The 24,676-nt window shown below is 59.7% G+C and overlaps 9 protein-coding genes across 9 annotated transcripts; 6 read left to right on the top strand and 3 right to left on the bottom strand.

The window, feature by feature from the left end:
* Positions 1 to 431: 431 nt before the first annotated feature.
* Positions 432 to 1,101, bottom strand: TRAVEDRAFT_47263 (uncharacterized protein; the record flags this gene model as incomplete). Its single annotated transcript, XM_008039333.1, has 2 exons — positions 432 to 887; positions 949 to 1,101. 2 exons carry the CDS (start codon positions 1,099 to 1,101, stop codon positions 432 to 434), a joined length of 609 nt encoding a protein of 202 aa, XP_008037524.1.
* Positions 1,102 to 2,262: 1,161 nt separating this feature from the next.
* Positions 2,263 to 3,981, bottom strand: TRAVEDRAFT_71817 (glycine cleavage system T protein; the record flags this gene model as incomplete). Its single annotated transcript, XM_008039881.1, has 9 exons — positions 3,833 to 3,981; positions 3,674 to 3,776; positions 3,557 to 3,623; positions 3,208 to 3,497; positions 3,010 to 3,152; positions 2,771 to 2,948; positions 2,602 to 2,718; positions 2,500 to 2,541; positions 2,263 to 2,438 (listed from the first exon to the last, which is right to left on the bottom strand). Exons 1-9 carry the CDS (start codon positions 3,932 to 3,934, stop codon positions 2,263 to 2,265), a joined length of 1,218 nt encoding a protein of 405 aa, XP_008038072.1. The 5' UTR covers positions 3,935 to 3,981.
* Positions 3,982 to 4,211: 230 nt separating this feature from the next.
* On the top strand, positions 4,212 to 5,498 carry TRAVEDRAFT_148113 (Alg5-prov protein). Its single transcript, XM_008039880.1, has 3 exons — positions 4,212 to 4,298; positions 4,505 to 5,050; positions 5,098 to 5,498. Exons 1-3 carry the CDS (start codon positions 4,239 to 4,241, stop codon positions 5,455 to 5,457), a joined length of 966 nt encoding a protein of 321 aa, XP_008038071.1. The 5' UTR covers positions 4,212 to 4,238; the 3' UTR covers positions 5,458 to 5,498.
* Positions 5,499 to 6,723: 1,225 nt separating this feature from the next.
* On the top strand, positions 6,724 to 8,486 carry TRAVEDRAFT_121830 (uncharacterized protein; the record flags this gene model as incomplete). The annotated part of the gene is made up of 3 exons (XM_008039879.1): positions 6,724 to 6,898; positions 6,957 to 7,179; positions 7,244 to 8,486. 3 exons carry the CDS (start codon positions 6,724 to 6,726, stop codon positions 8,484 to 8,486), a joined length of 1,641 nt encoding a protein of 546 aa, XP_008038070.1.
* Positions 8,487 to 9,323: 837 nt separating this feature from the next.
* TRAVEDRAFT_122309 (6-phosphogluconate dehydrogenase C-terminal domain-like protein) lies at positions 9,324 to 10,851 on the top strand (the record flags this gene model as incomplete). The annotated part of the gene is made up of 6 exons (XM_008039878.1): positions 9,324 to 9,393; positions 9,450 to 9,524; positions 9,581 to 9,643; positions 9,700 to 9,998; positions 10,061 to 10,702; positions 10,768 to 10,851. 6 exons carry the CDS (start codon positions 9,324 to 9,326, stop codon positions 10,849 to 10,851), a joined length of 1,233 nt encoding a protein of 410 aa, XP_008038069.1.
* A 405-nt stretch (positions 10,852 to 11,256) lies between these two features.
* TRAVEDRAFT_47258 (microtubule binding protein) lies at positions 11,257 to 13,228 on the bottom strand (the record flags this gene model as incomplete). The annotated part of the gene is made up of 8 exons (XM_008039332.1): positions 11,257 to 11,403; positions 11,472 to 11,798; positions 11,850 to 12,045; positions 12,095 to 12,104; positions 12,162 to 12,345; positions 12,423 to 12,998; positions 13,048 to 13,144; positions 13,197 to 13,228. The coding sequence occupies 8 exons, from the start codon at positions 13,226 to 13,228 to the stop codon at positions 11,257 to 11,259; spliced, it is 1,569 nt and encodes a 522-aa protein (XP_008037523.1).
* A 1,071-nt stretch (positions 13,229 to 14,299) lies between these two features.
* Positions 14,300 to 16,086, top strand: TRAVEDRAFT_47257 (FAD dependent oxidoreductase; the record flags this gene model as incomplete). Its single annotated transcript, XM_008039331.1, has 7 exons — positions 14,300 to 14,609; positions 14,662 to 14,676; positions 14,726 to 15,027; positions 15,080 to 15,679; positions 15,734 to 15,772; positions 15,828 to 15,925; positions 15,978 to 16,086. The coding sequence occupies 7 exons, from the start codon at positions 14,300 to 14,302 to the stop codon at positions 16,084 to 16,086; spliced, it is 1,473 nt and encodes a 490-aa protein (XP_008037522.1).
* Positions 16,087 to 16,701: 615 nt separating this feature from the next.
* Positions 16,702 to 18,524, top strand: TRAVEDRAFT_47256 (uncharacterized protein; the record flags this gene model as incomplete). Its single annotated transcript, XM_008039330.1, has 12 exons — positions 16,702 to 16,748; positions 16,811 to 16,845; positions 16,906 to 17,069; positions 17,186 to 17,240; positions 17,304 to 17,401; positions 17,453 to 17,541; positions 17,599 to 17,608; positions 17,672 to 17,810; positions 17,868 to 17,883; positions 17,942 to 17,990; positions 18,048 to 18,097; positions 18,161 to 18,524. 12 exons carry the CDS (start codon positions 16,702 to 16,704, stop codon positions 18,522 to 18,524), a joined length of 1,116 nt encoding a protein of 371 aa, XP_008037521.1.
* A 1,172-nt stretch (positions 18,525 to 19,696) lies between these two features.
* TRAVEDRAFT_71812 (uncharacterized protein) lies at positions 19,697 to 24,248 on the top strand (the record flags this gene model as incomplete). Its single annotated transcript, XM_008039877.1, has 18 exons — positions 19,697 to 19,746; positions 19,813 to 19,847; positions 19,903 to 20,066; positions 20,121 to 20,247; positions 20,311 to 20,408; positions 20,472 to 20,560; positions 20,608 to 20,621; positions 20,787 to 20,804; positions 20,864 to 20,879; positions 20,942 to 20,990; positions 21,042 to 21,091; positions 21,154 to 21,484; positions 22,588 to 22,609; positions 22,681 to 22,844; positions 23,236 to 23,324; positions 23,728 to 23,776; positions 23,829 to 23,878; positions 23,939 to 24,248. 18 exons carry the CDS (start codon positions 19,697 to 19,699, stop codon positions 24,246 to 24,248), a joined length of 1,725 nt encoding a protein of 574 aa, XP_008038068.1.
* Between the last annotated feature and the right edge of the window lie 428 nt (positions 24,249 to 24,676).

Below are 24,676 nucleotides of genomic sequence, written 5' to 3'. Positions count from 1 at the left end.
TCGCTTCTGTCCCGTTACACCGTATTTGGGTGGAAGCGAGGACACTGTGGGCTATATGTTAGGGCTACTGACACGTGCTTATCCTCATTATGTAGCCATCAATAAGGGCTATAAGATGATGCCAAGAAATTCACTCGCTTCCGTATTTTTGGTGGAGATATGGCCTCGCTTCCATGTCCAGGTCCTGCTCACTTGTGATGGAAGCGAGAGAATTGTGAGAGAACTAGCACAGCCACTGGCACGAAACAACCGCCATTACGTAGCTATCAATGAGGGCTATCAGAGTGTGTCATAATATGTACTCGTGTCCATGGTTATGATGGAGATATGGCCTCGCTTTCATCCCATTACACCCCCTTTCAGCGGAAGCCAGAACTTTGTGGGCTATATATTGATGCTACTGACACGTACTTATCCTCACTATGTAGCCATCAACGAGGGCTATAGGATGATGCAAAAAAAATCACTCGCTTCCATAGTTTTGGTGGAGATATGGCCTCGCTTCCGTGCTCGCTTCCATTCGCTTCCGGCATCCTGAGCTCAGGATGGGGTTTTATAGAGATAGTGTGCTCCCAGAACGCGATGCCCGTCTCCTCGAAGCACCGCAGCAGCGCCTTGACGTGCGCTTCCTGGACGTGCCGGTTGTTGAAGTTGCCCCAGTTCTTCGGCGGCGTGCTCGACACCATGTCCAGGTATCCCTCCCCGAGGAACATCGCCTCCACTTCCGCCTCCACCTTCACGTCCCGCCGCAACTGCACCGACTTCGGGTCGATCAAAATCGGCCGCGCCGTCTCCGCGACAATCTTCTTGGGCACTGCGGCTTGCTCGCGCGCGTCCTCTTCCTCCCCTTCCGCGTCGTCGTCCGAGTCGCTCTCCTCCTCCCCCATCTGTAGAGTTTTCGCGCCGCAGTTAGTAGTTTAGACTTTAATGATAACCTTTGTGACGTACCGCCTTTGATGCCGCCCCCGGATCCTTCCCATCGCCTTCATCGCCCGCTTCCTGTTCGCCTCCAACTGGCGGAAGCCGAGGGACCGCTTCTTCGCGCTGCTTTTTGCGCACGTTCATAAGCGCCACTGCGCTCGAAGGCTTCTTACCGGCCATTCGGAGAGTTCGAGTTGTCGCCCAGTTCAGATGTAGAGTTGTCGCCCAGAGAGACAGCGCTCAGAGTGACAGATCGCAGAAAGAGCAGAGTTCACCCGACGCGCGGCCTGGCGCCACCGTACGCGCGTCTGCCGCATGGCTCGCACTGCCACACGCCACACGCCACGCGCGTTTCCCCCTCCAAGATCTACTGCCCTCAGATCCCTACGCCACCGCTCTCCTCCCCTTTCCTCGCATACCTCTTTCTCTTTCTCCCCCTCTCTGCTATACATATCTCCTGGACACCACTGTTCGCAACACTATGCTACCTACCATTTGCCGCCACTACCCCACCCCCGAGCGAGCTCGCTATCCCATAGACTGGCCACCACCTATAGGTATAATTTGGCACACTGAGCTCAGTGGCCAGATACAAATAGGGCAGATTGAATACAAGCACATTTGCCAGAGTTCTATACATCCAACATGGCTGGTTTTTGTTTTTTCACATTGGGGCACATCTATTCTATCCTGTCTCGTTTTTCCGAGCCTATCTGTGCTCAGTTCGAGGCAGGGCAGTGCATGCACGGGAACAACACTCTTGTATTGGTCCAATCGCTGTAAGCGCCGGTAGCACCGCCACCTTGCCGCCCGCCGCAGATGCTGGTGAGCGTGAAATGACGCAGAATTGGTGTAACGCGGTTCATGGCATATTCCTGTGGACGTTATTTTGTTTTCAATAACTATTATTATAGTCCCATATTAGTGCTCCCTTGCTCAAGTTGTTTAGTAGCTATAGCTATAGCGGTCGTGAAGATAATCTGTTGTATGCACTGGTGCATCACCATGAACAAGACCGTACCACCCTTTGCGAAACCCTGATAACTCGAAAACAAGGACAGCTGGACTATTGTGTTGGGAACAATATATGTAGCCAAGATGCAGGCGGCAGAACTGCAAGAGCGGCGTAGTTGCCCATGGGCCGGCGAGCAAAAGGTGCTCCATTGGAGAGAGGAATCGGGCAATGCTAGTAAACGGGCGCTGCATAGCCATAGCATGCTAGGTATGCGAGGAAATGTGAGTTGGCGAGGGAACTTGTGCGTAAGGCACACTGTGTACAATCTATCAGGGTTGAACCAGACACCTCGCCGCCCCACCCGCCCCGCCGTCCGAGCACGCAGCTCACCCGCGGTAATAATGCGACGGGACGAACGGCATCGGGGTGAGCACCGCTTTCCGCTGCTTCCCGCGCACGTCGACCGCGAGCTCTGTGCCCTTCTTGTGGAAGCCGTTCTTGACGTAGCCCATCGCGATGTTCTTGCCCAGCGTCGGCGACGGGATTCCCGACGTCACCACACCTGGTTCAGACGGCGCGCGTGTCAGCATGCATGCGCGACGCTCGAGAAAATCTGCACGTACCGATCTGCTCCTTACTCTCTGGATCGAGGATCTTCGCGCCCTCTGTAGACTCGCGCACGTGAATAAAGGCGAGCCATAGACGGACGGGAATGCAAAACGTACCTCGCGCGGGCGGACCCTCGACGATCATCCCGACACGCCTGCGCGGGGGTCCCTCCTTGAGCTGCTTCATGACGTTCTCATGGCCGTGGAAGGTAGGGTTCTCCCGCCTTCTTTTGCCTACCCAGCGCATCAACATTGCGCGCTCACCCGCGCATAGTAGAGGGCTCACCGATAACCCAATTTAGGCTCGCCTCGACCGGCGTCGTCTTCTCGTCGAGGTCGTGCCCGTAGAGGCACATGCCAGCCTCGAGACGCAGGCTGTCGCGCGCGCCGAGCCCGGTGAGCTGCACGGGGGACTTTGAAAGCAGCTGTGCTACCTCGACTGTTTCCGATGGCGAGATAGAAATCTATGGCGGGGTCAGTGAGCCGCGCGCGACGCGAGTACATTGGCGCAGAAAAGGGGCGGACCTCGAAGCCGTCTTCACCGGTATACCCGCCGCGGGCGACATGCAGGTTGAAACCCTCGATGGGGATCCACGCGCACTTGCCGAACGTCAGCTCGCGCAGGTCAAAGGACGTGAGTCCCTGTAGGTAATTAGCCGCCTCCGGTCCTACACGGCGCACATACTCAGCATCCCTCCGCTCGCTCTCAGGACCTGTACGTACCTTGCAGAGCGAGCAAGCCCCAGTCCGCGAGTATCTCAAGCTCTACAGGGTCATGCTTCGCATTCCACTCCTTGATCGCAGTCTGGAACCAGGCAATATCCCGCTCGCGCCGGCCGGCATTCGTGACGACGTAAAACGCGTCCGGGGCGTGCTTGGTGATCATCAAGTCGTCGATGATCCCGCCGTTCTCGTTGAGGAGGACGGATAGCGTGGACGAGTACGCGGGGAGCGACTGGAGGTCGGACGGCGTGATCCACTCGAGGAACTCGGTCGCAGTCGGGCCGCGGATGCTGCGATGCGCGGGGTGAGCGAGCGGACGGGGCGCGGTGGCGGGGCGGGCGCGACGCACACGGACTGGACCATATGGCTGACGTCGAAGAGCCCGACGGATTCGCGTACGTGTTTGTGGCTCGCGACTGCGACGGAGGTGAGAACTGAGTGGGCCCAACTCGGGAGGGAGGCGTACCTGCTCCGACATCGCCATATTGGAGAGGCATGGCATAGGACGCAAAGGGAACCATCTTCGCGCCGTTTTTGACGTGGAAGTCGTACAGCGCCGTTCTCCTCAGCTGGCGGGCGTGTCAGTCACGTAGAGTCGAGCTTGTGCGCGATAAACTGGGCGTACATCGCTCGGCGCTGAGGACATGCACCGCGCTGGGAGGCCGAGGCGGGCATGTCGCGCGAGTGGCCGGAGCAGCGCTGTTCGTGACGCGACAAGAGCAGCCATCCTTGTGTCGACGTAGAGAACAAGAAAACGAACAGCGAAGAGGGATGGCGGAGGAGCGGAAGACCGTCCGACTCGAGGCCCTCCACAGACGTAAAGAGCGCGCCTATCTAATCGGCTCAGATAAGATTAAGCAGGCTGCTATAACTGCAGGCGCCGGCGGACCGACGTGGCAGAAGAGGCTCTCTGCGAATCCCAATGCCTCCTCCACACCGCCATCCACACCGCAGTCGCGCTTGCGCCCCCTCCACGCTCCTTTCCTCCTCGCACATGCCGACCTGACCGCCCGAAACACGCGCGCACACTTATGGACAGCAACACACTTCTCTATGGGGGGCTCGCGCTCGCCGCAGCCACTCTCGGCACGGTGAGTCCTACTTCTCCTTCCCCGCACGAGGGGCGACGCGCCGCGATGAGCACCCGATCATCCTTGTTCTACGACTCGCGGGCCACTTCGGTGCGCGCCGCGGGATGACGACGACACTACGGTCAGGCTGACGTCAAGTCGCCTCCTCTGAGCGCGTCGCCCTTGCTTCTACGCGTCCTATCGCTCCAGACTGACTTCACCTACAGGCATACACCATCCTCGTCATCTGGTCACCAGATACCATCGTTCCCAAGCCATCCGAGAAGAGATACCGCACCGCGTCCAGCCCCTCCAAACACCTCCCCCTCGCCTCCATACACGACGCCGGCTCAGTCGACCTCTCCGTGATCATCCCCGCTTACAACGAGACGGCGCGGCTACCAGAGATGTTCTCCACCACGCTCGCCCACCTCGAGTCCACGCGCCCGCGCACATACGAGGTCCTCGTTGTGGACGACGGCTCGTCAGACGGCACGGCCGACCTCGCCCTAAAGCTCTCGCTGGAGTACCCGGCGAGCGACGTGCGCGTGGTTGTGCTGGAACACAATGTGGGCAAGGGCGGCGCGGTGCGGCACGGGATGCTGCATGCGCGCGGGGGGCGGCTGTTGATGGTCGACGCGGACGGCGCGAGCCGGTTCGAGGACCTGGAGCTCTTGTGGAAGGCGATGGACGAGCTGATGCCGAAGGGCAACGAGGCGGCGGTGGTTGTGGGCAGCCGCGCGCACTTGGTGAAAACAGAGGCCGTCGTAAAGGTGCGTCTCCTTATGTCCACGTCCGCTCTATTCTGACGCGCGTGCAGCGGTCTGTGCTCCGGAACATCCTGATGTACGGGCTGCACACGATCCTACGAGTAGTCGGCGTGGGTCACATCCGGGACACGCAGTGCGGGTTCAAGCTGTTCAGCCGACGCGCGGCGCAGTCGATCTTCCCCGCACAGCACCTCGCAACATGGATCTTCGACGTCGAGCTGCTGCTGCTAGCGAAGCAGCTGGGGTTCCCGGTGGCGGAGGTGCCGATTGAGTGGCACGAGGTGTCGGGGAGCAAGCTGCACGTGTTCGCGGACTCGCTGCAGATGCTGCGGGACCTGCTGATTCTGCGGGCGAATCTGCTGCTGGGGCGGTGGACGGTGCGGCCGCCGACGGCATCGAGTACAGAGTAAACGGACGCTTGTAGTAAATTATATAGGATAATGACAGCTTGCTTGGACTCGATGATTGGTCGGCGAGCTCGGCGTATCAGGAAGGGCTTGTGGGATGATATGGCACGGGCTAGAACCGTGTGCGCTGGATGTCGCTGCGCGTTGCGAGGGGGCGATGTTATGCGACGATGGGCCGTGTCTTGGCCTCTCACCGCGAGTAGTAGTGTGTACTACAACACCGCTGCTCCGTGCGGTCTCCAGGCAGCTGTAGTTGGAGGGCATGAGGGTGGACCCACAGGGCCACAGCTGTGGGGCCGGCATTCAAACGACGCGCGCGCGGATTGGCTGGAAGAGACCGGCGCTGGCTTGTGATAGGCTGGATCGCATCGGGGGCTCAGCCAATCAGTGCGGGCCAATCGGAGGCTGCAATCATTTTGCACTCATCCAGCTATTGCGATCTGGACCGCGGGAGAACGCCTCGGTGGGGAAGTGGGGTCGTATCTCGCGCTTTTACGTCTATCTGCACAGCGACGGCGGAAGGACGACATCAACGGCGAGAGAGGCAGCGATTGGGCGGGGGCGGGGAGGCTGGACTGGGATCCAGACACGGTCGCGGTCCAGACCAGGCGTGCGCTCGTTCTGGCTGTGGGTGTCCGCCATGTCCAGGCCGTGCGATGGATATATACTCTCCTCGAGATGGATGGCTAACCCCCTCCTCCTCCGCCTTGCGTATGTTCTCGCCCTCCCGCCCCCATGCTCGCCCTCATGTTCCCCTCCCCTGTCCCCTCCCCGCCCTCCTCCTCCCGCTGCCTGCCGCCCGCGCCCCCGCGCTCGTCCCGCAAACGCCCCCGCGGCCTCTGGAAACAGCGTCGAGTCCAGGCCGCAGAGGCAGCCCAGGCCGTCCCCTCCCAGTCCAGAGCCTACTCGCCCTGGCCCAATAGGGTATCCCTCTCCCACGATCGCATCGCCGAATGGCGCAGAGAGCATTCTCTCGCCCTCCCCCTCCCCCCAAGTGCCCACCCAACCATCCTCCTCCACTCCCCCGCTCCCTCCTCCGCCTCCTCAGAACGACGCTCTCTGCCCGATTGCGACGACCCAGCAGACGACGACGACGACGCCCGCAGTGCCTCCTCGTCCTCCTCCAAACGCCGCCGCCGCAGCGGCCACTTTGCCTCCGACTCCGACTTCACACCCTCCCCCAGTTCCGGATACGCTCCCAGCTCCTCCATATCCCCGCTCTCAGACCCGTCCTATAATGCCCCCACCCACCCGCGCACTCAACTGATCATGTCTCTCGCCGACCTCAAGCACCCCCACTTCCCCTCCCCGTCCCCCGCGCCCTCCGCCCCCATCTCCATCCTCTCCTCCCCGCGCGCAAAGGGCAAGCAAGTCCGCTCCGCCGACTTCGAGGACTGGGAAAACCTCAAGGAGCTCTTCGCGCGCGCCGCCGAGCGATACGACGGTACGTCCCCCGCCCTCTCCCGACAGGGCGCGCGATCCTGATAGCAATCTCCTCAAAGCCGACGACCTCCCGCAAGCGCTTCCTCTTTTGCGCGCCGTCATTCGCGAATGTCATCGCTTTCTCATGGACCACCCGGACCCGTCCGTCGTCTACGCGGACACCACCCAGAATCGCGCGAGCAGATCTCCCGGCGCAATCACCCCTACGGAAGAGCGCCTCAGCCGTGACTGGGGCATGGACACCGATGCCTCTGGCTCCCCTCACTGGAATCACCGTCGGCGGTCGTCGGGACGGTACGTAAAGTCTACACATACGCCGATAATGTCCGCTCATTTTCTATCGCAGGTCCGAGCTGCCCACCGCGTTCCACGCCATTTTTGGTATCACGCTCTTCCTAATGGGCAATTTAGTCGCCCAGGACGCATCAATCGTCCTGCCGGGCGAGCCCGACGCGCCGTCCACGTACTGGCTCGCGGCGCTCGACGTGTTCGAGACGGGCGAGAACCTGCCCAGCCGCACGGGCGGGACCAGCCTGGACACCGCCGAGGACTGGCGCATGGCGATCGTCTGGGGCCGCACGCTCGTCTGTCTCGCGGACGAGAAGGTCACGTACAACATGAAGAAGGCCAAGGAGCAGGCGGAGGCGTCTTCGACTGTCGGCGCTGCGGGCGAGTACTGTTACTACCCCTCCGGCTCGTCCTTCTCCATGTCCGAGCCGCAGTGGCCGGCAGGCTCGCCCTTCCACGCGATTGCGCAGTTCCGGCCTCCAGTGACCCGCCGCATGTCGCTCTACTCCGCGTCCGCGCACGATATCATGGTACTCGCCATGGACCAGTTCTCGCGCGGGATCTTCCACATGCCGCATCCACACTACGCGCCGTCACATAATCCGTCCTTCATCCACACGCCTGGTGCCTCAGGCGGGCCCGCTCAGTCCACCGGATACTTCTCCGGGGCGCACGGACCTGCACCGCACTACACCTCCCCCGCCTCCGACCTCTCCTCGCACTCTTCTCCCTACCAGCTCGCCTTCTCCCGCCCGAAGGAGCTCTTCACGATCGCCTCCGAGGTCCTCGGCGTCGCCGAACGCCTCACCTCCGGCACGCAACGGCACTACTGGGCGTCCTGGGCCGACTCCGTCTTCAACCAGATGAAGAACGAGGCGGACATGGACGCCTGGCGCGGGCCCATCCTCTCCGCGCGCGGCCGCTGCTGGCTCGTCATGGGCTCCGCCCCTGTCGAAGACATGGAAGCCGCGCTCGAGGCCGGGCGCACCGAGGTCCTGCACTCCGCCGAGGCCGAGGACGCGCGCGAGGGGCTCGCCATGGCCATCTCCTTCTTCGAGCGCGCAAAGGGCCAGGCTGCGCTCGCGGTCGAGGCGTTCCCGGGCCTGGGCGCGGCGGACGACGTGTCGCCGCTGCTCGTGGAGGCGCTGCTCGTGCTCGCGAACCTGACCGCGGACGAGAACAAGCGCGAGGAGCTGTACACGCGCGCGCAGACGGAGGCGGGCGAGGACCTCCGGCTCGAGCTCGACGACCGCGCAAGCGTCAAGAGCGGGAAGGAGGACGAGCCGATGGACGTGTCATAACGCCTCTTGTCCGCGCACCCGCCTCCTAGACCGGCGTAGAGCCGTCTCGTCCGGCCTCGCCGCCCGTCCGTGCACCACCCCCCGCGTGCCATCTGTTTTCTATCATTATTCTGTATCGTTTCTTGGGGTTTCCGGTCGTCTTGGGTTTCCGTAGCATACTGACCGCACATGAATCGCACGCATCCGTCTCCGCCTCCGCACATCGTACCGCGCTCCGCTCGTCGCACTTCCCGCCCGTCTCCTCGCTTTCGACTGCTGCTACCTTGCACGTTCCACATCCCCCACGCACACTCGCCCCGGCTGCTCGCTCGCGCACGCACACTGGGCCCCTTTCCTATCACATTGCTAGCACTTTGTAGTAGAGGCGGCGAAGTCGTCGCAGATCCGTAGTAGTCGGTGCACCGCGACGGGCGTGGATGCTGAATCTAATCTCGGGCACACTGCACACTCGCAGCGCCCGCTTGTACTCTACGTATGCCTGCGTGATCTTCGTGTGCAAAAACGAAAGCAAGTGGCGTCCAATCACAGCTCAGAAAGCGATTTCCGCTCTAGCGGCCCGGGCGAGCCGCAGGGGACCCACAATTCCCGGGGCGCCGCGGCACTGCATCCCCCGCCCTCCTCTCGTTGGCTCCCTTCGTGACTCGAGCGCGCAAATACTCCCAGTGACTCCGCCGGGATCGATTCGATTGCGCTGAGCGTATCTACCGCTATCTACAGCTGCTAAATGGTACATACCTGATCGGACGTCGATCGGTGCGCGCACCGTCTGCTGGTGCAGTACCCGCAGTTTTACTCTACGTGCCATCCGCGGAATCGTGAACGCTAACTGCAGCCATCATGTCGACCGCACCCTCCGAACAGCTCAAGGACGTCTTGCTCATCGGCTTCGGGGCTGTAGGGGCTGCGTGTGAGTTGGCGTGTGTGGGTCGAGCGTGCGAGGCTAATGATGCTCTTGCGGCGTAGACTCCTTCGTCCTCAAGCAAGGCGGGCGTGCGAGACTGACCGTCGTTGCGCGGAGCAACTATGACGCCGTAAACGGTTAGCGTCTGTCCAAACCACTGCCCGGTAGATGCTCACGGCGTTGTATTCTCCAGCCAAAGGCCTAGACTTCAAGAGCCGCAAGTACGGCGAACACCTGGGCTGGCGGCCCCACCGCCGTGCGTCCTCGTTCTCTCCAGCCCACCGACCCCGCTCATACTAAACACCCCCACAGTCTTCCCCACGATCGAGAAAGCGCTCGACAGGCCCTACGAGTACGTCGTGCTCGCGACAAAAGCCGTGCCCGAGATCCGGCGCAACCCCGACCTCCTGCGCCCGCTCCTCTCCGCGCCCTACGCCGACACGCACCCGCAGCCAACCTACGTGCTGCTCCAGAACGGGCTGAACGTCGAGGTCGACCTGTACGCCGCGCTCCAGGCGCTGCGCCCCGCGGAGGAGCCGCGCATCATCAGCACGGCCGTCTGGATCGGGGCCGTCGCGGTGAGCGGCGACACCGTCGAGCACGGCGACTTCGTACGTCCCTCCCCCCTCTCACTCTCACTCCCACTGCACACTGACATACCCTACGCGTCTAGGACCGCGTCCGCCTCGGGATCTACCGCCCGTCCACAACCGACACCTCCACGACACCCGCGCAAGCCGCCGCGCTCGCGGACTTCACCGCGCTCCTCGCCGAGGGCGGGTCCGAAGCCATCGTCGTGCCCGAGATCCAGCGCATCAAGTTCTCCAAGAACCTCTGGAACGGCGTCTTCGGCGCCTCCGCCGCGCTCTCCCGCGCCTCCCTGCGCGCCTTCTTCCGGCCCCCGCACCTCGAGCCCTCGCGCGCCGCCGACCCGACCCCCACCTCCTCCGAACTCGCCGCCGAGTCCACCCGCGAAGTCCTCGAGGTGCAGGCCAACCCGTCGGTGCAGGCCACGCAGTCCATCCCGCACGCCTCGCCCTCGATCGGCGCCTACACGATCCCCTTCCTGCACGACACGCTCTCCGAAGTGTACGCGCTCGGCACGGCCCTCTTCCCGGCCACCGCCTCCGCGCCCGGGCTCGAGGCGGACCTGGTCGCGACGACGCTCGCGCGCACCGCGGCGCTGCACGCGGTGCCGGAGAGCGTGCACCTGCCGAGCATGCTCGTGGACGCGTACGCGGAGCGCCCGATGGAGGTCGAGCACGTCGTCGGCGAGGTCGTGCGCATGGCGCGCAAGGCGGGCGTGCCCGTGCCGGTGAGTGCAGCTCCCTTCGCGTGTCGTGTGGTAGTGGCGGGAGCTCATGTGTGCGCGTTTGACAGCGGATGGAGACGCTGTATGCGCTCCTGCTCGTGAACCAGAACCAGTTCCTGCGCAAGCAGCGGGAGGGCAAGCTCCCGCAGTGACTCTGCGCGCGTCGCCTCCTTCCCTGGCCGTCTCGAGAGATAGAGCCCCCTTAGAATCTAGAACAGGTGCTCAGCTCGAGCGAGGCATGAAGATCTTTTACCTTGTATAACCTCTGTTACACCCAAATAGACTTGTATCAACCACGGCTGTCCATGTCCCGACAGCGTGCTGCTGATCCTTACCCGACACAGGCCGTCGCCCACCAGGCTCTAGCGCAGTGCTGAGCAGAAACGACGCGGTTAAGCTCCCCAGTGTTTCCACTACACTGAAGACACTCTGCACAGCACCGACACACCCAACACACCGAGCACAGATATCACACGAGGGTATGTTTCGCGTCGTACACAATACCGTCCTTACACACACGAGCACCCGTTCCCATTCCGTTCCGTCCCTTCCTGCACTCAGCCGTCGAGCAGCGCAGCAGCCTTGCGCGCGTTCGCGCGCACAGCCTCGACCTGCAGCTCCAAGTTCCGAATCTTCTCGCGCGCATCGCGCAGCTCGCCCGTCAGCCTTGCATTCTCCTCCCTCAGCGCCGCCACGGGCGCGTCCTGTCCCCGCACACACATCACACATCAGCACCACTTCCCACCCGACGCCACAGAAAGAGAAGACGTACATCGGAGGGGTTGGTCTGCGAACGCGCGGGCGCACGCGCCTCAGGTTCGTACCGCGACGTCACCGGCGCAGGGCTCGGCGGCTCCTCGTGCACCTGGATAACCGGGGCCGGGGCCGGCGCGGGGGCGGGGGCAGAGGAGGTCCTGGTCGGGGTAGGCGCGGGGGCGGGGGTGGGGAGGGCGAGGGGCGCGGTGCCGGCGGAGACGGAGCCGTCCTCGAGGGAGACGTACTTGGGCGCGGCGGTCTTGCCGGCGAAGAACTCGGCGGCGGTGAGCGCGGGCTCGGCGGACGGCGCGGGCGGGAAGATGTCTGACTGGAAGGAGTCCGACTGCACACAGAGCGGTCAGCACGAGTGTCACAAAGCGGAGGGAGGACGCACCTTTCGGGGGACGATGAACGCGATAGCTTCGATCGAGGACGCGGCGACCTTGTACGCGCGCGCGATCTCGCAGTCGGAGACGCTGAGGCCGCGGCGGGGGAGGAAGCACATGCCGCGCTGGGGCTCGGAGGACTTGTACTCGGAGAGCGGGAAGAGGCTGTCGTTCTCGTACTCGTAGTACCGGATGTTTCCGTCACTGTAATGCTTGTCAGTTAAACCTAGCGCATACGACCGCGCGTGCTTACCCCTTGCCGGCTACGAACGATACGTGTGAACATTAGCAGCTCGTAGAGAAAGGAACGCGAGACGCACCGAGGAAGAGGATGTTGTTGTCTGTCCAGAACGGCATGAGCACGCCAGAAGACTGGTCGATGGTGGTCGTCTTGACGTTCGCGAGGCTGCCGGTCTCCCAGATGGCGACCTGGCGGTCGCTCATTTTGCTAAAGCCAGTGGTCGCGATGCGGTCCTTGTCGCCCAACCACGTAATACGCGCGCCCTGCATTGCGCGTCAGACGGCTGCGGGTATCACACGAGCGCGCGATTGCAGGAGCATGCTATCGTAGAAGTACGCACCTTGATACCAGTGTGGCCCTCGCCGGTACGGACGGCATCACCACCCGCTCGCGGGTCGAAGAAGCGAATCTTGCGGTCCCTGCAGGTCGTCGCGAGGAGCGTGCCGGTCGGGTTCCAGGCGAGACTCTGGATGGCGTCCGCATGGCCGCCAAACGTAATCTTCGCGCTCTCCGGGCTAGCGAGGTCCCAAATCTTCACGACGTGGTCGCCCGTGGTGGTCGCGAGGACGTTGTTCGCGGTAGGGTGGAAGAGGACGTGGCCGACACGGCGAGGCGAGACATCGATGCGGGCGACGGGGTCAAAGTCTTGCGGCTCCCAGCCGTCCTGTCCCCAGCCCTCGAACGCAGAAGACTCGACGGACCAGATGAGGGCCTTGCCGTCCTCGCCTGCGGAGGCGACGACGGCGTCGTTGAAGGGGGACCAGTCGGTGTCGAGGACGGGGCCGGAGTGGCCGCGTGCGAGGGGGATGAGATCGGGGAGCTTGGAGGAGAGGCCGTGCTCGGCAAAGGGAGTGGGGAGGGGGAGGATGGCAAACGCGCCGCCGCCAGACGCGTTCCAGTTGAGGGAGATGTACCGCTGCGGCAGAGTCAGTGCTTCAGCGGAGGGAGAGAGAGGGGGGACGGACGGTGGAGGCGGCGACGATGTTGGTGTCCCATGCGCTGTTTGTGACCTTTACGTTGTCGTACCCGTACTCCTTCTTGCCCTGCTGGCCAAACACATGTCTGCCCGCTCTCAGCTAGGGCTACCGCGCGTGCACAATCAGATCGGGCGTACCGGTACTTGGACGCGCGGACGAATCGTGACATGACGCGCAAGAGAGAAGTGGTCCGCGCTGCGGCTGGTGAAGTGCGCAAGAAAGGTCGGGAGGAGAAGGAGGTCAGGAGGAGAGAGGTGGCGATCGTAAATCACGATGCGCGCGTCGTTACTGCAAGTACAGCTTTCCGCTTATCGCTACGACCCTAACCCCAGGCTGAGTCTTGTCCCCTTCAGACTTCCACCACCTTGGACTGACTGCACTCTCTGCCAGGACCGTACGCTGCGGGACCCACAGCTGCCGGTGAGTGCTTCGGCTATTGCATAGTGCGGCCAGTACGGAGCCCTGATAGGGACAACCGTACGCGCCCACAAGCACTCATACCTCCGCCCAAGATACGCTTCTTTCATTCCTCACTCCCACCCAGAGTCCCTGGCTACGCTCTCGCTCGTCGTCTCAGGTTCCGTGGGACTCTACCCGGTGGCCCGTAAACTACTTCAATGGGTGTAGATACCACCCGCTTATGGCACTACCTTTTTCTGCTCCGCCCTCGTCTCCCTAGCGGCCTCCTTGTTCGACAGACGTCCGGCACCCCTACTATCGCTGCTTCTCCTTCACACTCTAGCAACAGGCTGAGTGATGCGCTATGTCATGCTTTTGTATATTCGTGGGGAATAGCTAAAGGTCCGGGGTAAGCAGCCGTGCCTGGTCTCTTCAACTCACCGTTGTGGGTCCCGCAAGCCCGGCCCGATGTTCCTTATCAAAGTCCGGATGTCCGCGAGTCGGTCTCTCCTCCGAGCCTTGACCACACCCATTTCATTACGTTTATCGACAGCGCAGTAGCGGGATAGACGAGTGACTCATTGACTTCGACGTCAACCTCGCGCAGCTCTCAACTTCGTCGGGGTACGCGTCGACCACATTCACCAGCCACTGCTCGAGCAAGTTGAAGCATATCGTCAATCCGCAAGTACGTTCATGCCTATCTAGAACGTCATGTGTGCCTTCCGCCCCCCTTCCTTCTTAAACGTCGGCGCGAACGAGGACAGAATGTAATAAGCACTGATCACCGTCCCCCAGAGCCTACATGCAGCTCTCCGCCCTCCCCAAGCTGCTATCCACCATGGCCGTCCTCCCCGTCTTCCTCAACGCCTTCGCGGAGCACCAAGAGGTGTTCATGCTCCCCCCGGACGGCGCACGCACACCCTTGCCCGTGCCCAACTCGACGCACTCCTTCTGGATCAACACTCCAGGCGCTAACCCGCTCGCGAAGGAGGGTAGCGAGGGCCCCCTCACCGCGGATGCGGACATCGCCATCATCGGCTCGGGCATCACTGGAGTCTCAGCGGCGTACCACATCTCGCGCCTACTTGCTGAGACGGGCGACACGGGGAAGCCGCTCACGGTCGTCGTCCTCGAAGCGCGCGATTTCTGTCAGTGCTTGCCAGCCTCTATGAGCAACGTATAGCTAACACAACATCGTAGGTTCCGGTGCAACAGGTACATCTGCAGATTTCCTACGTACCGCGCAGGCCTAACGCCCCTACAGGCCGAAACGGCGGCCACCTCACCGCGAACATCTTCCAGGATTTCGCCGTATACTCTTCCCTGCATGGCACAGACGACGCGAAGCGCGCCATCGCGCTCGAGACGCGCACCGTCTCCGAGATCGTCAAGATCGCGAACGAGTCCGGCAAGACGGACGCGCTCGACCTCGTCTCCGGCGGGCGCAACCACCTGCTCTTCACCGACGAAGAGGTCGCCGAAGCCGACCTCGACTACGCGACTGCGAAGGCGGCCGGGGTCGACCTCACCGATGTCGAGTTCTTGACCAAGGAGCAGGTGAAAGAAGTACGCGTCCGCCCAGCTACATGAACCAAACACTCACCGTGTCCTCACGCAGAGATACGGCGCCTCCTACCCGAGCGTCCGCACCCCCGGCTACAACATCTGGCCGCTCAAGCTCGTCTCGCACCTCTACACCACCGCTCTCTCCACCGCCGCCAACTCCTCCGCGTTCTCCCTCGCCCTGCACACCAACACGCCCGTGACCGCGCTCACCCCCATCTCCGGCACCTCCTCCTCCCCACGCCGCTGGAACCTCACCACACCGCGCGGACCCGTCGCCGCGACGTACGTCCTGCACGCCACGAACGCGTACGCCTCGCACCTCCTCGCGCACATGCACGGGCCCGACGGCATCGTGCCCTCGCGCGGGCAGATCATCGCGACGCGCGCTGCGGTGCCGTCCTCCGTGCTCACCACGTCTGCGTACACGGGCAACGTGGGCTTCGAGTACTGGTTCCCGCGCCCGGTCGAGGCGGGGCAGGAGAAGCCGCTCGTGATCCTGGGCGGCGGGCGCGAGGCGACGAAGCCGAAGTTCGAGCTCTATGTCGCGGACGACTCGGTGGTGAACCCGGGCGTCGGGGAGGCGCTGCGCAAGTTCTTGCCGGTGGTGTTCCCGGGCAAGTACGAGGCGGACCAGAAGCCGGAGATGGAATGGGTGCGTTTGTGTGCAGCGTCCGTAGGCGCACCGCGCTGACTGATATGGACGCAGACCGGAATCATGGGATACACGAAGACTGGGGACCCCTTCGTACGTGCTGCATTCACATCCCGTTCTCATGGTCGTTGAACGTGTTCGCACTCAGGTTGGACCCGTCATCGACCCCGCGCACCCTGACGCTCACAAGGGGCAGTACATTTCCGCGGGGTACACCGGACACGGCATGCCCCGCGCATTCTCATGGTGCGTCATCTCTATCTTCGCGGCGATGGCGGTCGCTTACTTCGACATGCAGCGCGGAGGCCGTCGCGCAGATGATAGTGGCAGACATCCAGGGCAAGGAGTGGGAGGTCCCGGAGTGGCTTCCGCGGCACCACCTCACGCAAAACCGGCTCAACGAGTAAAGGTCGAAAGAGAAGAGTACTTACCAATCGAGGCTGTTGTATCGCTATGCGCAAAATGCGAGGCGGCAGATTCACATGATAGAGTTGGACGATCGACCGGATGATGCGCGACCTAGTGTTTCATACTTACTTAGACGTGAGATACTTTCTCGCTCTCCGCTGTGCGTCGGGGAAGCAGCTGACGTCTTATCTTCTCGCAGTGTGCCTTGACGTGTTGTGTACCAGGTAGGATCAGCAGCTTGATCGACATCTTGTTCGGGAGAATTAGCAGCTCGCACTCTCATTGGGCTTCAATACCTTGGCCGGGCCAATTATAGTGCTTTGTATCAACGCATCGCGCTCTCTGACGATTTAAGGGGCCGGGGTTACACCCACTTTGACGTCTTCGCAATACGACGAAGAGTCGGCAAGGCACAGGCCACGAAGGGAATACAACAGGTACGATTATTTCATCTGTCAAAACCATAGAAGAGCGACAGAAGCTTACTTGGGATTCTTCAGGCGGCGGAATGACGTCTGTAGCTTCGCTGCAGTTTAGTATGCCTTAAAAACTGCACGCGCCCTGCATTACGGGTTTCTCAGTGCGTCGCGATCGCTATCCCACTGGCATACACGATGTCTGCTGCAGACACCTCCACTTACATACCAGAGTTCGCCTCCCTGTAAGTGTCGTAGTCTTGCGACATCGTACATGGAACTCGCGGTCACTCAACCTCCCTTCCAGCGTCCTGTATTGTCGTGCCGAAGTAGCGGTCGTAGGTAAGTAGCGACACTAACAACTCGCAGTGTTCTTCTATTCAAGACCTTATTCACCCCCAGCGTTCCTCGTGTACGAGTATGTCATCACCCTCGACCAAGAACTGGCCCTTTTCTGGCGCCGCAAGAAGACTGGCGCGACATGTTTGTTCCTTGCCAACCGCTATCTAACGTTACTATGCTTTGCATGGCTCGGCTCCGCAACATTTGCCACCATGTCCGATCAGGTAAGTATCTTCGATCTGTGAGAGGCTTCTAGCCTTTGCCTAACGCCTTATCTAGAGGTATACGACATGTTTTCATGTACCACTCGGGCGGCTTACACGGCACCTTTAGCTGCCAGAAGTTGCAGGTAGTCCAATACACCATCACTTCCTTTCAGTACCTACCCACTGCCGGTAAGCCGCACGAATCCCGCTGTCAGATCTCTCCTAGTGGTGACACCCCATTTCTGCGTCCAGTGTTCTCTGGTCTACGTGCCCTCGCGCTCAGCGGAATGAACTGGCCGCTCGGGGTTTGCGTATCTGTCCTCGCCGCGAGCCCATTCTTCGGGTCAATGGTGAGTATCGACCCTCTTACGTTGCATATCAATCGCGGCTCATATTCTTAGTGGGAGCTCTCCCTGGGAATTACCGGGTCGAACCAGCCACCGTTCGGCTGTGGTGGAGGGAACAACACAACGCCTCGGCAGCAATTAATGTGAGCCCCCAATTTCCTGAGCGGTTGCGGCACAGTGATACTAACGAGCGTTTTCAGTCGTGAGCGCGTTTGCTAAGACGGTCATCGATACCAACGCTGAAGTGCTCTCTCACCAGTCGGCACCGTGCAGAGCGCATGTATCATCACTGCGGACATCATCGTCATCATCGTGACATGGTGGTACTCATTCAAGACCCATGGGACATTCACAACGCGCCGCGACGGAACGCGTTCACACCTCGCGGATATCCTGTCCATCAATGGCGAGTGTGGAGCGTAGTCCGGATTCATGACGAGCACTGCTAACGAACATTCGTTGCATCTAGGGACCATATACTTCTTGTACGCGTCGTCGCCGTGCAATGTTCTCGGGACCTACGGTACTAACAGTGGCGCGTAGGCTCTTCATGGTGCTCAACACTGTCCAGCTAGCCTTCAATCTTGTCTCCGTACGCGTTCCTTCTTCGCGCCATGCTAGATTCTCTCTGACATTCCGCGCCCCACAGTCTGTCTACGCGCTGGAGAATATCGGCGTAGTTATCTCCTTCGTGGCCCCGTATGCGTTTTATGTCGCTGCACTGTCGTCCGAACGATCGCTGACCCTTTCTCTCTCTCTCAGCCTGCAGGCCGTCATGACGTGCCGCTTCATGATCGCACTGCAGTCTGCGGATCGGCGCGTCGTCGGTGGCGGGGCAGCTTCCGGAGCTAACGCAGATGGGCAAGACACCGGCGCTGACGGCGTACACACGCTTCGGTTCGCGTCGCGCGTCGTAGGTTCCATCGGCGGTGACATAGGAGCTAGCTACCTCGGAACCGCGGACGAGTACGACGAAGATCAGGTCGACGACGAGGATGTACCCGAAGGGGTCCCAGAGTGTCTCGCGCAAGAACAACTTGAAGCATACGCCGAAGACCGCGGCTCAGCGTGCTCGGGAGCAAAGGATCATAACCCACGATCTCATGTCGATGTCTTGGAGGTTTGAGATGCCTTACGAGAGAGGAGGATTGCTCCGAGGTCGGCGGTCATCTCTGCTATCGGAATACTAGTTACTTGTTCCCCACCACGGCGTAAGTACTGGTTCTTAGTAGTCACGCGCATCGCTCGAGGATGAGGGTATGCTACCAGTTTATTGGGCTTGTGTGATTTGCACACTTTTTTCTACTACTCTCCCGACGTCTGTATGAGCGTGTTATGGATGCGTTTCTTCGTTTGGTTGACTGTTGCAAGAGAGAGGAGCTCGTGAGCGCTTGAGCGCTTGGTTGCCGGCGCTTGGTACGAGGTCGGACTTGCGGATCAGGAGCGGGCCCTCCGTCGCTTTCCTTCATACCACCACCCTATGTGCCACATGTTCCTTGCTACGCCCTCTGGCGGTCAATGTTTGAACACTACGATATGGCGTGCCTCCTGTACCACAGCCCACAGTACTCTCAAAATCTGGGCGGAGCTCCTTGCTACCTTACTATGGCTACACGCTGACTGCCTCGCGCTTTTTTGTCGCTCTCTACATCGTCATCTCGGGTTGTGGTCTGCCTTGCGAGATTCAGAGCTCAATTTCTCATGTTCTGGTCTACTTCGACCTGTTGGTGGACGATTATACCAGAATCTGCGTCTCCCGTAGCTTGTACGTCGCCGCTCCGGCCCGTCATACAAGTTATGGCATATGCAGATCGTTCTCCTTTTGAGCTCGGGCGACGAGCCCGGCCCTCGTGTCTGCAGGGTGAGTAATACGCGAGTACACTCTCACATGGACCCACAAACTGACGACGTGGGCGTATCTACAGCGGCGTTGCAGGTGACCTTATCTTCATACATACCAAAGTTCACCTCGGATACGCTCGAGCCGCAGCGCCGCTCAGGCGTAGACAAGACACGATGCTCGCTGCACACGGGGATCGTCGTATCGTCTTGCCTGGGCAAGTTGAGATCTTAGCACCCCTATCATTCCTTTTTGGCGTACTCGGAATTCTGTGCAGGCATAACGTGGCGCAAAAGCACCTACAGTCCGGTACTGAGTCCATCCAGCAGACCCGGAGATCCCTCGTCTGCGTTCCTGGAGCAGCGCAGCGTGGAGTTTATAAAGCTGTGGTTAATCTGCGACGTCGTCGCCGAAACAACGCGCACTCAGGCTCATACCCCACACATCTCTTGGCGACAATGTCCACTGTATCAGTTGATCCAAGTATTGTTCCGTTCATTTCACCCCTGTGGGTTCTTCCGCGCTCGTCTTAGATATCACAAACATCTTCAACTGATCTCGTTATCTTTCTCAGTGTTGTGCTTGTCCGCTCTCAGATCGGGGTTGTAGGTGAGTACCAAATGACGTAGCTCGCGATGTCGGGTTTTGAGCGTGCTACCCTCAGCGCTGCTCGTATACGAGTATGTTATCACGCTCGATCAAGAGATCGCGCTTTTCTGCAAGCGCAAGAAGACGGGCGCGACCTGGTTGTTCTTTACCACACGCTACCTCGCGTTGTTGACCTACAGCCTTCTTGGTTCCGTAACGTTCATGTCGATGTCCGATCGCGTGAGTCTCTCTGAATGCTTTTATATCATTGTGTGTACTCATGGCGTTTCCCAGAGGTATGTACCGTTCCTACATACACATGTATTCATGTGTAATCCAGCTCGACGCGGCTTTTCAAGCTGCCAGACACTGCAAGTGATTCAATTCTCGGGACAAACTCTTCAGTACCTTCCCTGGGCTGGTACGTCATTCGATCGCTCTCCGAGTACGACAATATGACGCTTTCCCCGCAAATCTCATTCAGCATTCTCCGGCCTGCGAGCACTCGCGATGAGCGGGATGAACTGGTGGCTTGCTTCCGGCGTGTTTGTCCTCGCTTCAGCCGTTACGGCTGGGAACATAGTGAGTACCTTCGTCACATACATCGCTTTGCAGCCAAATCTTAACGGGGGCCCACACTGGCAGTGGGGCCTCAGCACCGGCATTTCCGGGTCGAACCAGCCGCCGTTCGGATGCGGAGGAGGAAACGTCGCGACGCCTCAGCAGGACTTGATGTAAGTGAATGAGTTCACCTGTGACCATCGCACTAACAAATTTGCAGCGGTGAGCCAGCCGGTTTGGCGTATTTACACGCGGTTGAGTAGCATCTCGTCGTAGTCACCGCGGTGCAGCGATCGTGCATCATCGCGGCGGACATAATTGTCATTTTGCTAACATGGCGGTACTCATGGAAAACCCGCGGTCCGAGCGGAGTGCGGGGCATGCGCTCACACCTCGCAGACACCCTTTTCATCAACGGTACAGCGACCGTAGCTCTATCATATAACAGAAATGCTGACTACCTTGACGCGGCGCAGGGACCCTATATTTTTTGTAAGCCGGCTCGCAATCGCTCAACTATCATGGCGGCTTCTGATGCCACGCCTCGCATGCAGAGTCTTTATTACGCTCAACACGATTCAGCTCGCATTCGCCCTCATATCGGTAAGTCCCCTTCACGGTGCGCTGACACAAAGTTTCAACGCTCGACTACAGACTATCTATGCGCTCGATACCATAGGCGCAGTCATCGTGTTCACCGATCCGTACGCATCTGCTTGACGAATCGCCCAGCTCGAGCTCACTGCTGACTCCTTCGTCTCCCCAGACTTCAGGCAATCATGGTCTGTCGCTTCATGCTTGCCCTACAATCCGCAAGTGGACGCGATGCATTAGGCCAAGATACCACCTTCGACGGACGCGATGACACAAACACCACGTATGGCGAACAGACGCTTCGCTTCGCGTCGCTCGTCGTGGGCTCTATTGGAGCGCAGCTAGAGACAAGCGACGCCGGTATCGAAGAAGCGCTCATCCAGGATTGGAGCAGCGATGCGGGCGCAGACGTCGTCGCCTCACGTTGCCCGAGCGTTGCGGTTTTGAACCACGTGTTAGAAGAAGCGCGCGAAGCGTCCACGGGGACCACAGCAGCCGCCGATGTATAGTGTCTGCTCGATATATGAGCAGGCCGATCTGACCATGACGCGCGGATATCTGACATGTAAGAGAGTTTCCCCCTGCTCTCTCTGTATCATAGCGGCGGCTCACAAACTGCCAGCTTCTTCAGTACCTCATGCTATGAAATTTGGACCCAATAATGACGAGTTCCTTCTTTGAGAAGCCCGAGTCCTGCTGCTGGGCGATGAGTCCACGGACTATGAAGAACGCTTGTGAGTCTGAAATAATTCATCAAGCGAAAGCCTTCGTAAATGCACAGCTTCATAAAAGCAATGAGGTCGTTGCGGAGTCCCAGAAGATGAGCATGGCGTTAGCTGACCTAGAGTAGCAACACGATCGCGTTCTTGAAGTAGCGTTCTGCCAACGATGACACGCAACAACAGGGTACTGACCTCTATCACCGCCGCAGACGGTCGCTTTCGTACACCCCGCAGCTAACCTTTAAGCCTGGGCCTCCCCCATTGCCTCCCTGTGCCTGGACGTTGGTCGCTGCGTCTCGAGGTATACAGCGTCACTAGTGTCACCCTCGTACGTCGACAGTCAACCCGAACGCCGCTCTTTCGATCATCGCATTGATCAAACATATAGCAGTATTAGGACCGGACCATCCTCGCCTGTCAAGCCGGCACATCGTAAAACGCACGGATTCTCGCTGCACGACACCACCCTCATTCTTAAAGTTCACATTGCCGCTGGTATGCTATTTATGTCTGCCTCATCCGCCGTCTAATATATACACTTGCAGATGCTTCGAAATATGAAGCTCCTCACAGGCGTTCAATACCAAGTAACCATGACAGATGCGTGATGCTCGCATTGTAATGCTGGAGTCGAAAAGCAATCTTCTTCTTTGAGCTGTGGATTCGCCTGACCGAGGGCGTCTGTAGCATTTTTGGCGTGGCCATAGGCTCCTCATAAGTCGCAGGTGTCCGGCTATGCGACACCGCACTGCGCACCCGCCCTTTGACCATGTCTTCTGCGCAAGCCTCCTCCTTCATACCTGAGCTCGCCCCCCTGTGAGCATTGCAACCTTGCGCTGCCTGCGTTGCATTATGAGCCCCCTGACGCTAACCCTGCCTCTCAGCGCTTTGGTCGTTCGTGCCGAAGTAGGCGTCGTAGGCAAGTAGCGCATACGGCAGCTCGCAGTGCTCCTTTGTTGACTTGCTCACTCTCCAAGCCCTGCTCGTGTACGAGTATGTGATCACCCTCGATCAAGAATTCGCCCTTTTTTGGCGACGCAAGAAGACCGGTGCGACTTGTCTATTTCTCTCCAACCGCTACATCACCCTGCTCTGCTTCGCGGTTCTCGGCGCCGCCACATTCGCCCCCATGTCGGACCATGTGAGCATTTCTGATTCATGCTTTTCAACGTTCACTCACGCTCCTTCAGAGGTATGTTACGTGTTTACAGGTATAGCATAGCTCGACTAGATGACGCCACCGCGGAGCTAGCTGCCAGACGTTGCAAGTATTTCAATTTGTCATAACGACCATTCAGTACCTGCCGTCCGCCGGTGAGCCGTTCAAGCCCCACTGTTGAACGTCTTCGCGTGACTCTGAAGCCCTGCACTATCTCAGCGTTCTCCGGGCTCCGTGCTCTCGCGCTGAGCGGAATGAACTGGTGGCTCGCTTGCTGCATAATCATACTCGCGGCCACCCCCTTCTTCGGATCCATCGCGAGTATCGACACCACTATCACGTTACGCGCGTAGTACTCACCGGAATGTTTTAGTGGCAACTCACCGCTGGCGTCACTGGCGCGAACGTACCGCTGTTTGGCTGCGGGGCCGGACTAAACGGGACACCTCGGCAACAATTCATGTGAGTTCTCCTTCGCAGGCGCAGTATCGCCCTACTGATGTACGCTTCAGCCGTGAGCGCATGCTTCCGCTAAGATGACCGGCTCCCGTGTTAGAACACATCTCTCCCACAGGCGCCACCGTGCAGTGTGCATGCAATATCACCGCAGATATCCTCGTCATCCTCGTAACGTGGCGATACTCGATCAAGACTCACGGGTTTCCGACCGCAATGCGCGGCGGTGGAACGCGCTCATACCTGGCGGATATCATGGCTATAAATGGCGAGTCTGGGCCATAGCCCAAATGCAAATCAGTACGTCGAATGTCGCAGGCTAATCACTGATATATCTAGGTACCATATACTTCTTGTAGGATACGCCTCCCTGTAACGCTCTCCGGACTCAACTGATCGCACTGTATAGGCTCTTCATGGTGATAAACACCATTCAGCTGGCCTTTACCATCGTCTCCGTAAGCTGCCCCCACGATGCGGGGTTCTTACTAACATGTTCCTTCCCTGTAGTACTTCTACGCGCTAGAGACCATAGGGATAATCATGGCCTTCACGGCCCCGTACGCCTCTCACATTGCCTGCTGTCGCCCGAGCCATTACTGATCGTTTCGTTCCTACAGTTTGCAGGCTATCATGACCGGCCGCTTCCTGATGGCGCTGCAATCGGCAGATCGGCGGGTCGTGGGCGGCGGATTAACATCTGGCGTCAACGCCGACGGCCAAGACACTGGTGCTGACGGCGGGAATACGCTCCGCTTTGCGTCTCGCGTCGTCGGCTCTATCGGCGGAGACCTAGGCACTAGCTACATCAATACCGCCGACGAATTTGACGAATACCCAGTTGATGAAGAGGAGGACTCCGTAGGAAACCGTGGCTCGGCGTGCTCGAGGGAAGAGGAGCGTCACTCACCGTCTGATGGCGAAGCCTGAGACTTGGGGGTCTGAGGCGAGTTCGGTGGTCGCGGATTCGCTTTGTATTTCTAGCGCGAGTTTATGATGTGCATTCTTGTATCTTTCTGAACGTCCAACGTACAGCTTACATGCACAGAAGTAGAATGGTAGAGACCTCCTCAATTTTGTCCGATTTTCGATTTTGAGCCGAGCGCTTGGCTGTTAGCGCTTAGCATGATGACGGCGGGATCTGGAACCCGTCCACGGTCGCTTGCCTTCGTGCCATCACCCTACTTGTGTGCCGCTCGAATCCTGGTTGCTCTCTTTGGTTGTAAATGTGCGTGTTTACTATGCGGCAAATCACTGTAATCAAGGACGACTTCAATTCTGGACAGAGCTCCTTTTAGACCTGATGACGGATACTGCACTACTGCCAGCGTCGCTGTTCGGACTGCCTTGCGTTTCGC

Source organism: Trametes versicolor (assembly GCF_000271585.1).
Source record: "Trametes versicolor FP-101664 SS1 unplaced genomic scaffold TRAVEscaffold_5, whole genome shotgun sequence".
In the NCBI taxonomy this organism is placed as follows: domain Eukaryota; kingdom Fungi; phylum Basidiomycota; class Agaricomycetes; order Polyporales; family Polyporaceae; genus Trametes; species Trametes versicolor.
Note: the sequence above shows the minus strand (reverse complement) of the source record. Positions and strands in the feature narration are given on the sequence as shown.

Bases quoted from the DNA above. Each gene is read 5' to 3' on its own strand.
- TRAVEDRAFT_148113 (XM_008039880.1), top strand. From the start codon at position 4,239: ATGGACAGCAACACACTTCTCTATGGGGGGCTCGCGCTCGCCGCAGCC. The intron at 4,299-4,504 runs GTGAGTCCTACT...CTTCACCTACAG, and splicing joins CCGCAGCCACTCTCGGCACG to GCATACACCATCCTCGTCAT. The intron at 5,051-5,097 runs GTGCGTCTCCTT...ACGCGCGTGCAG, and splicing joins AAACAGAGGCCGTCGTAAAG to CGGTCTGTGCTCCGGAACAT.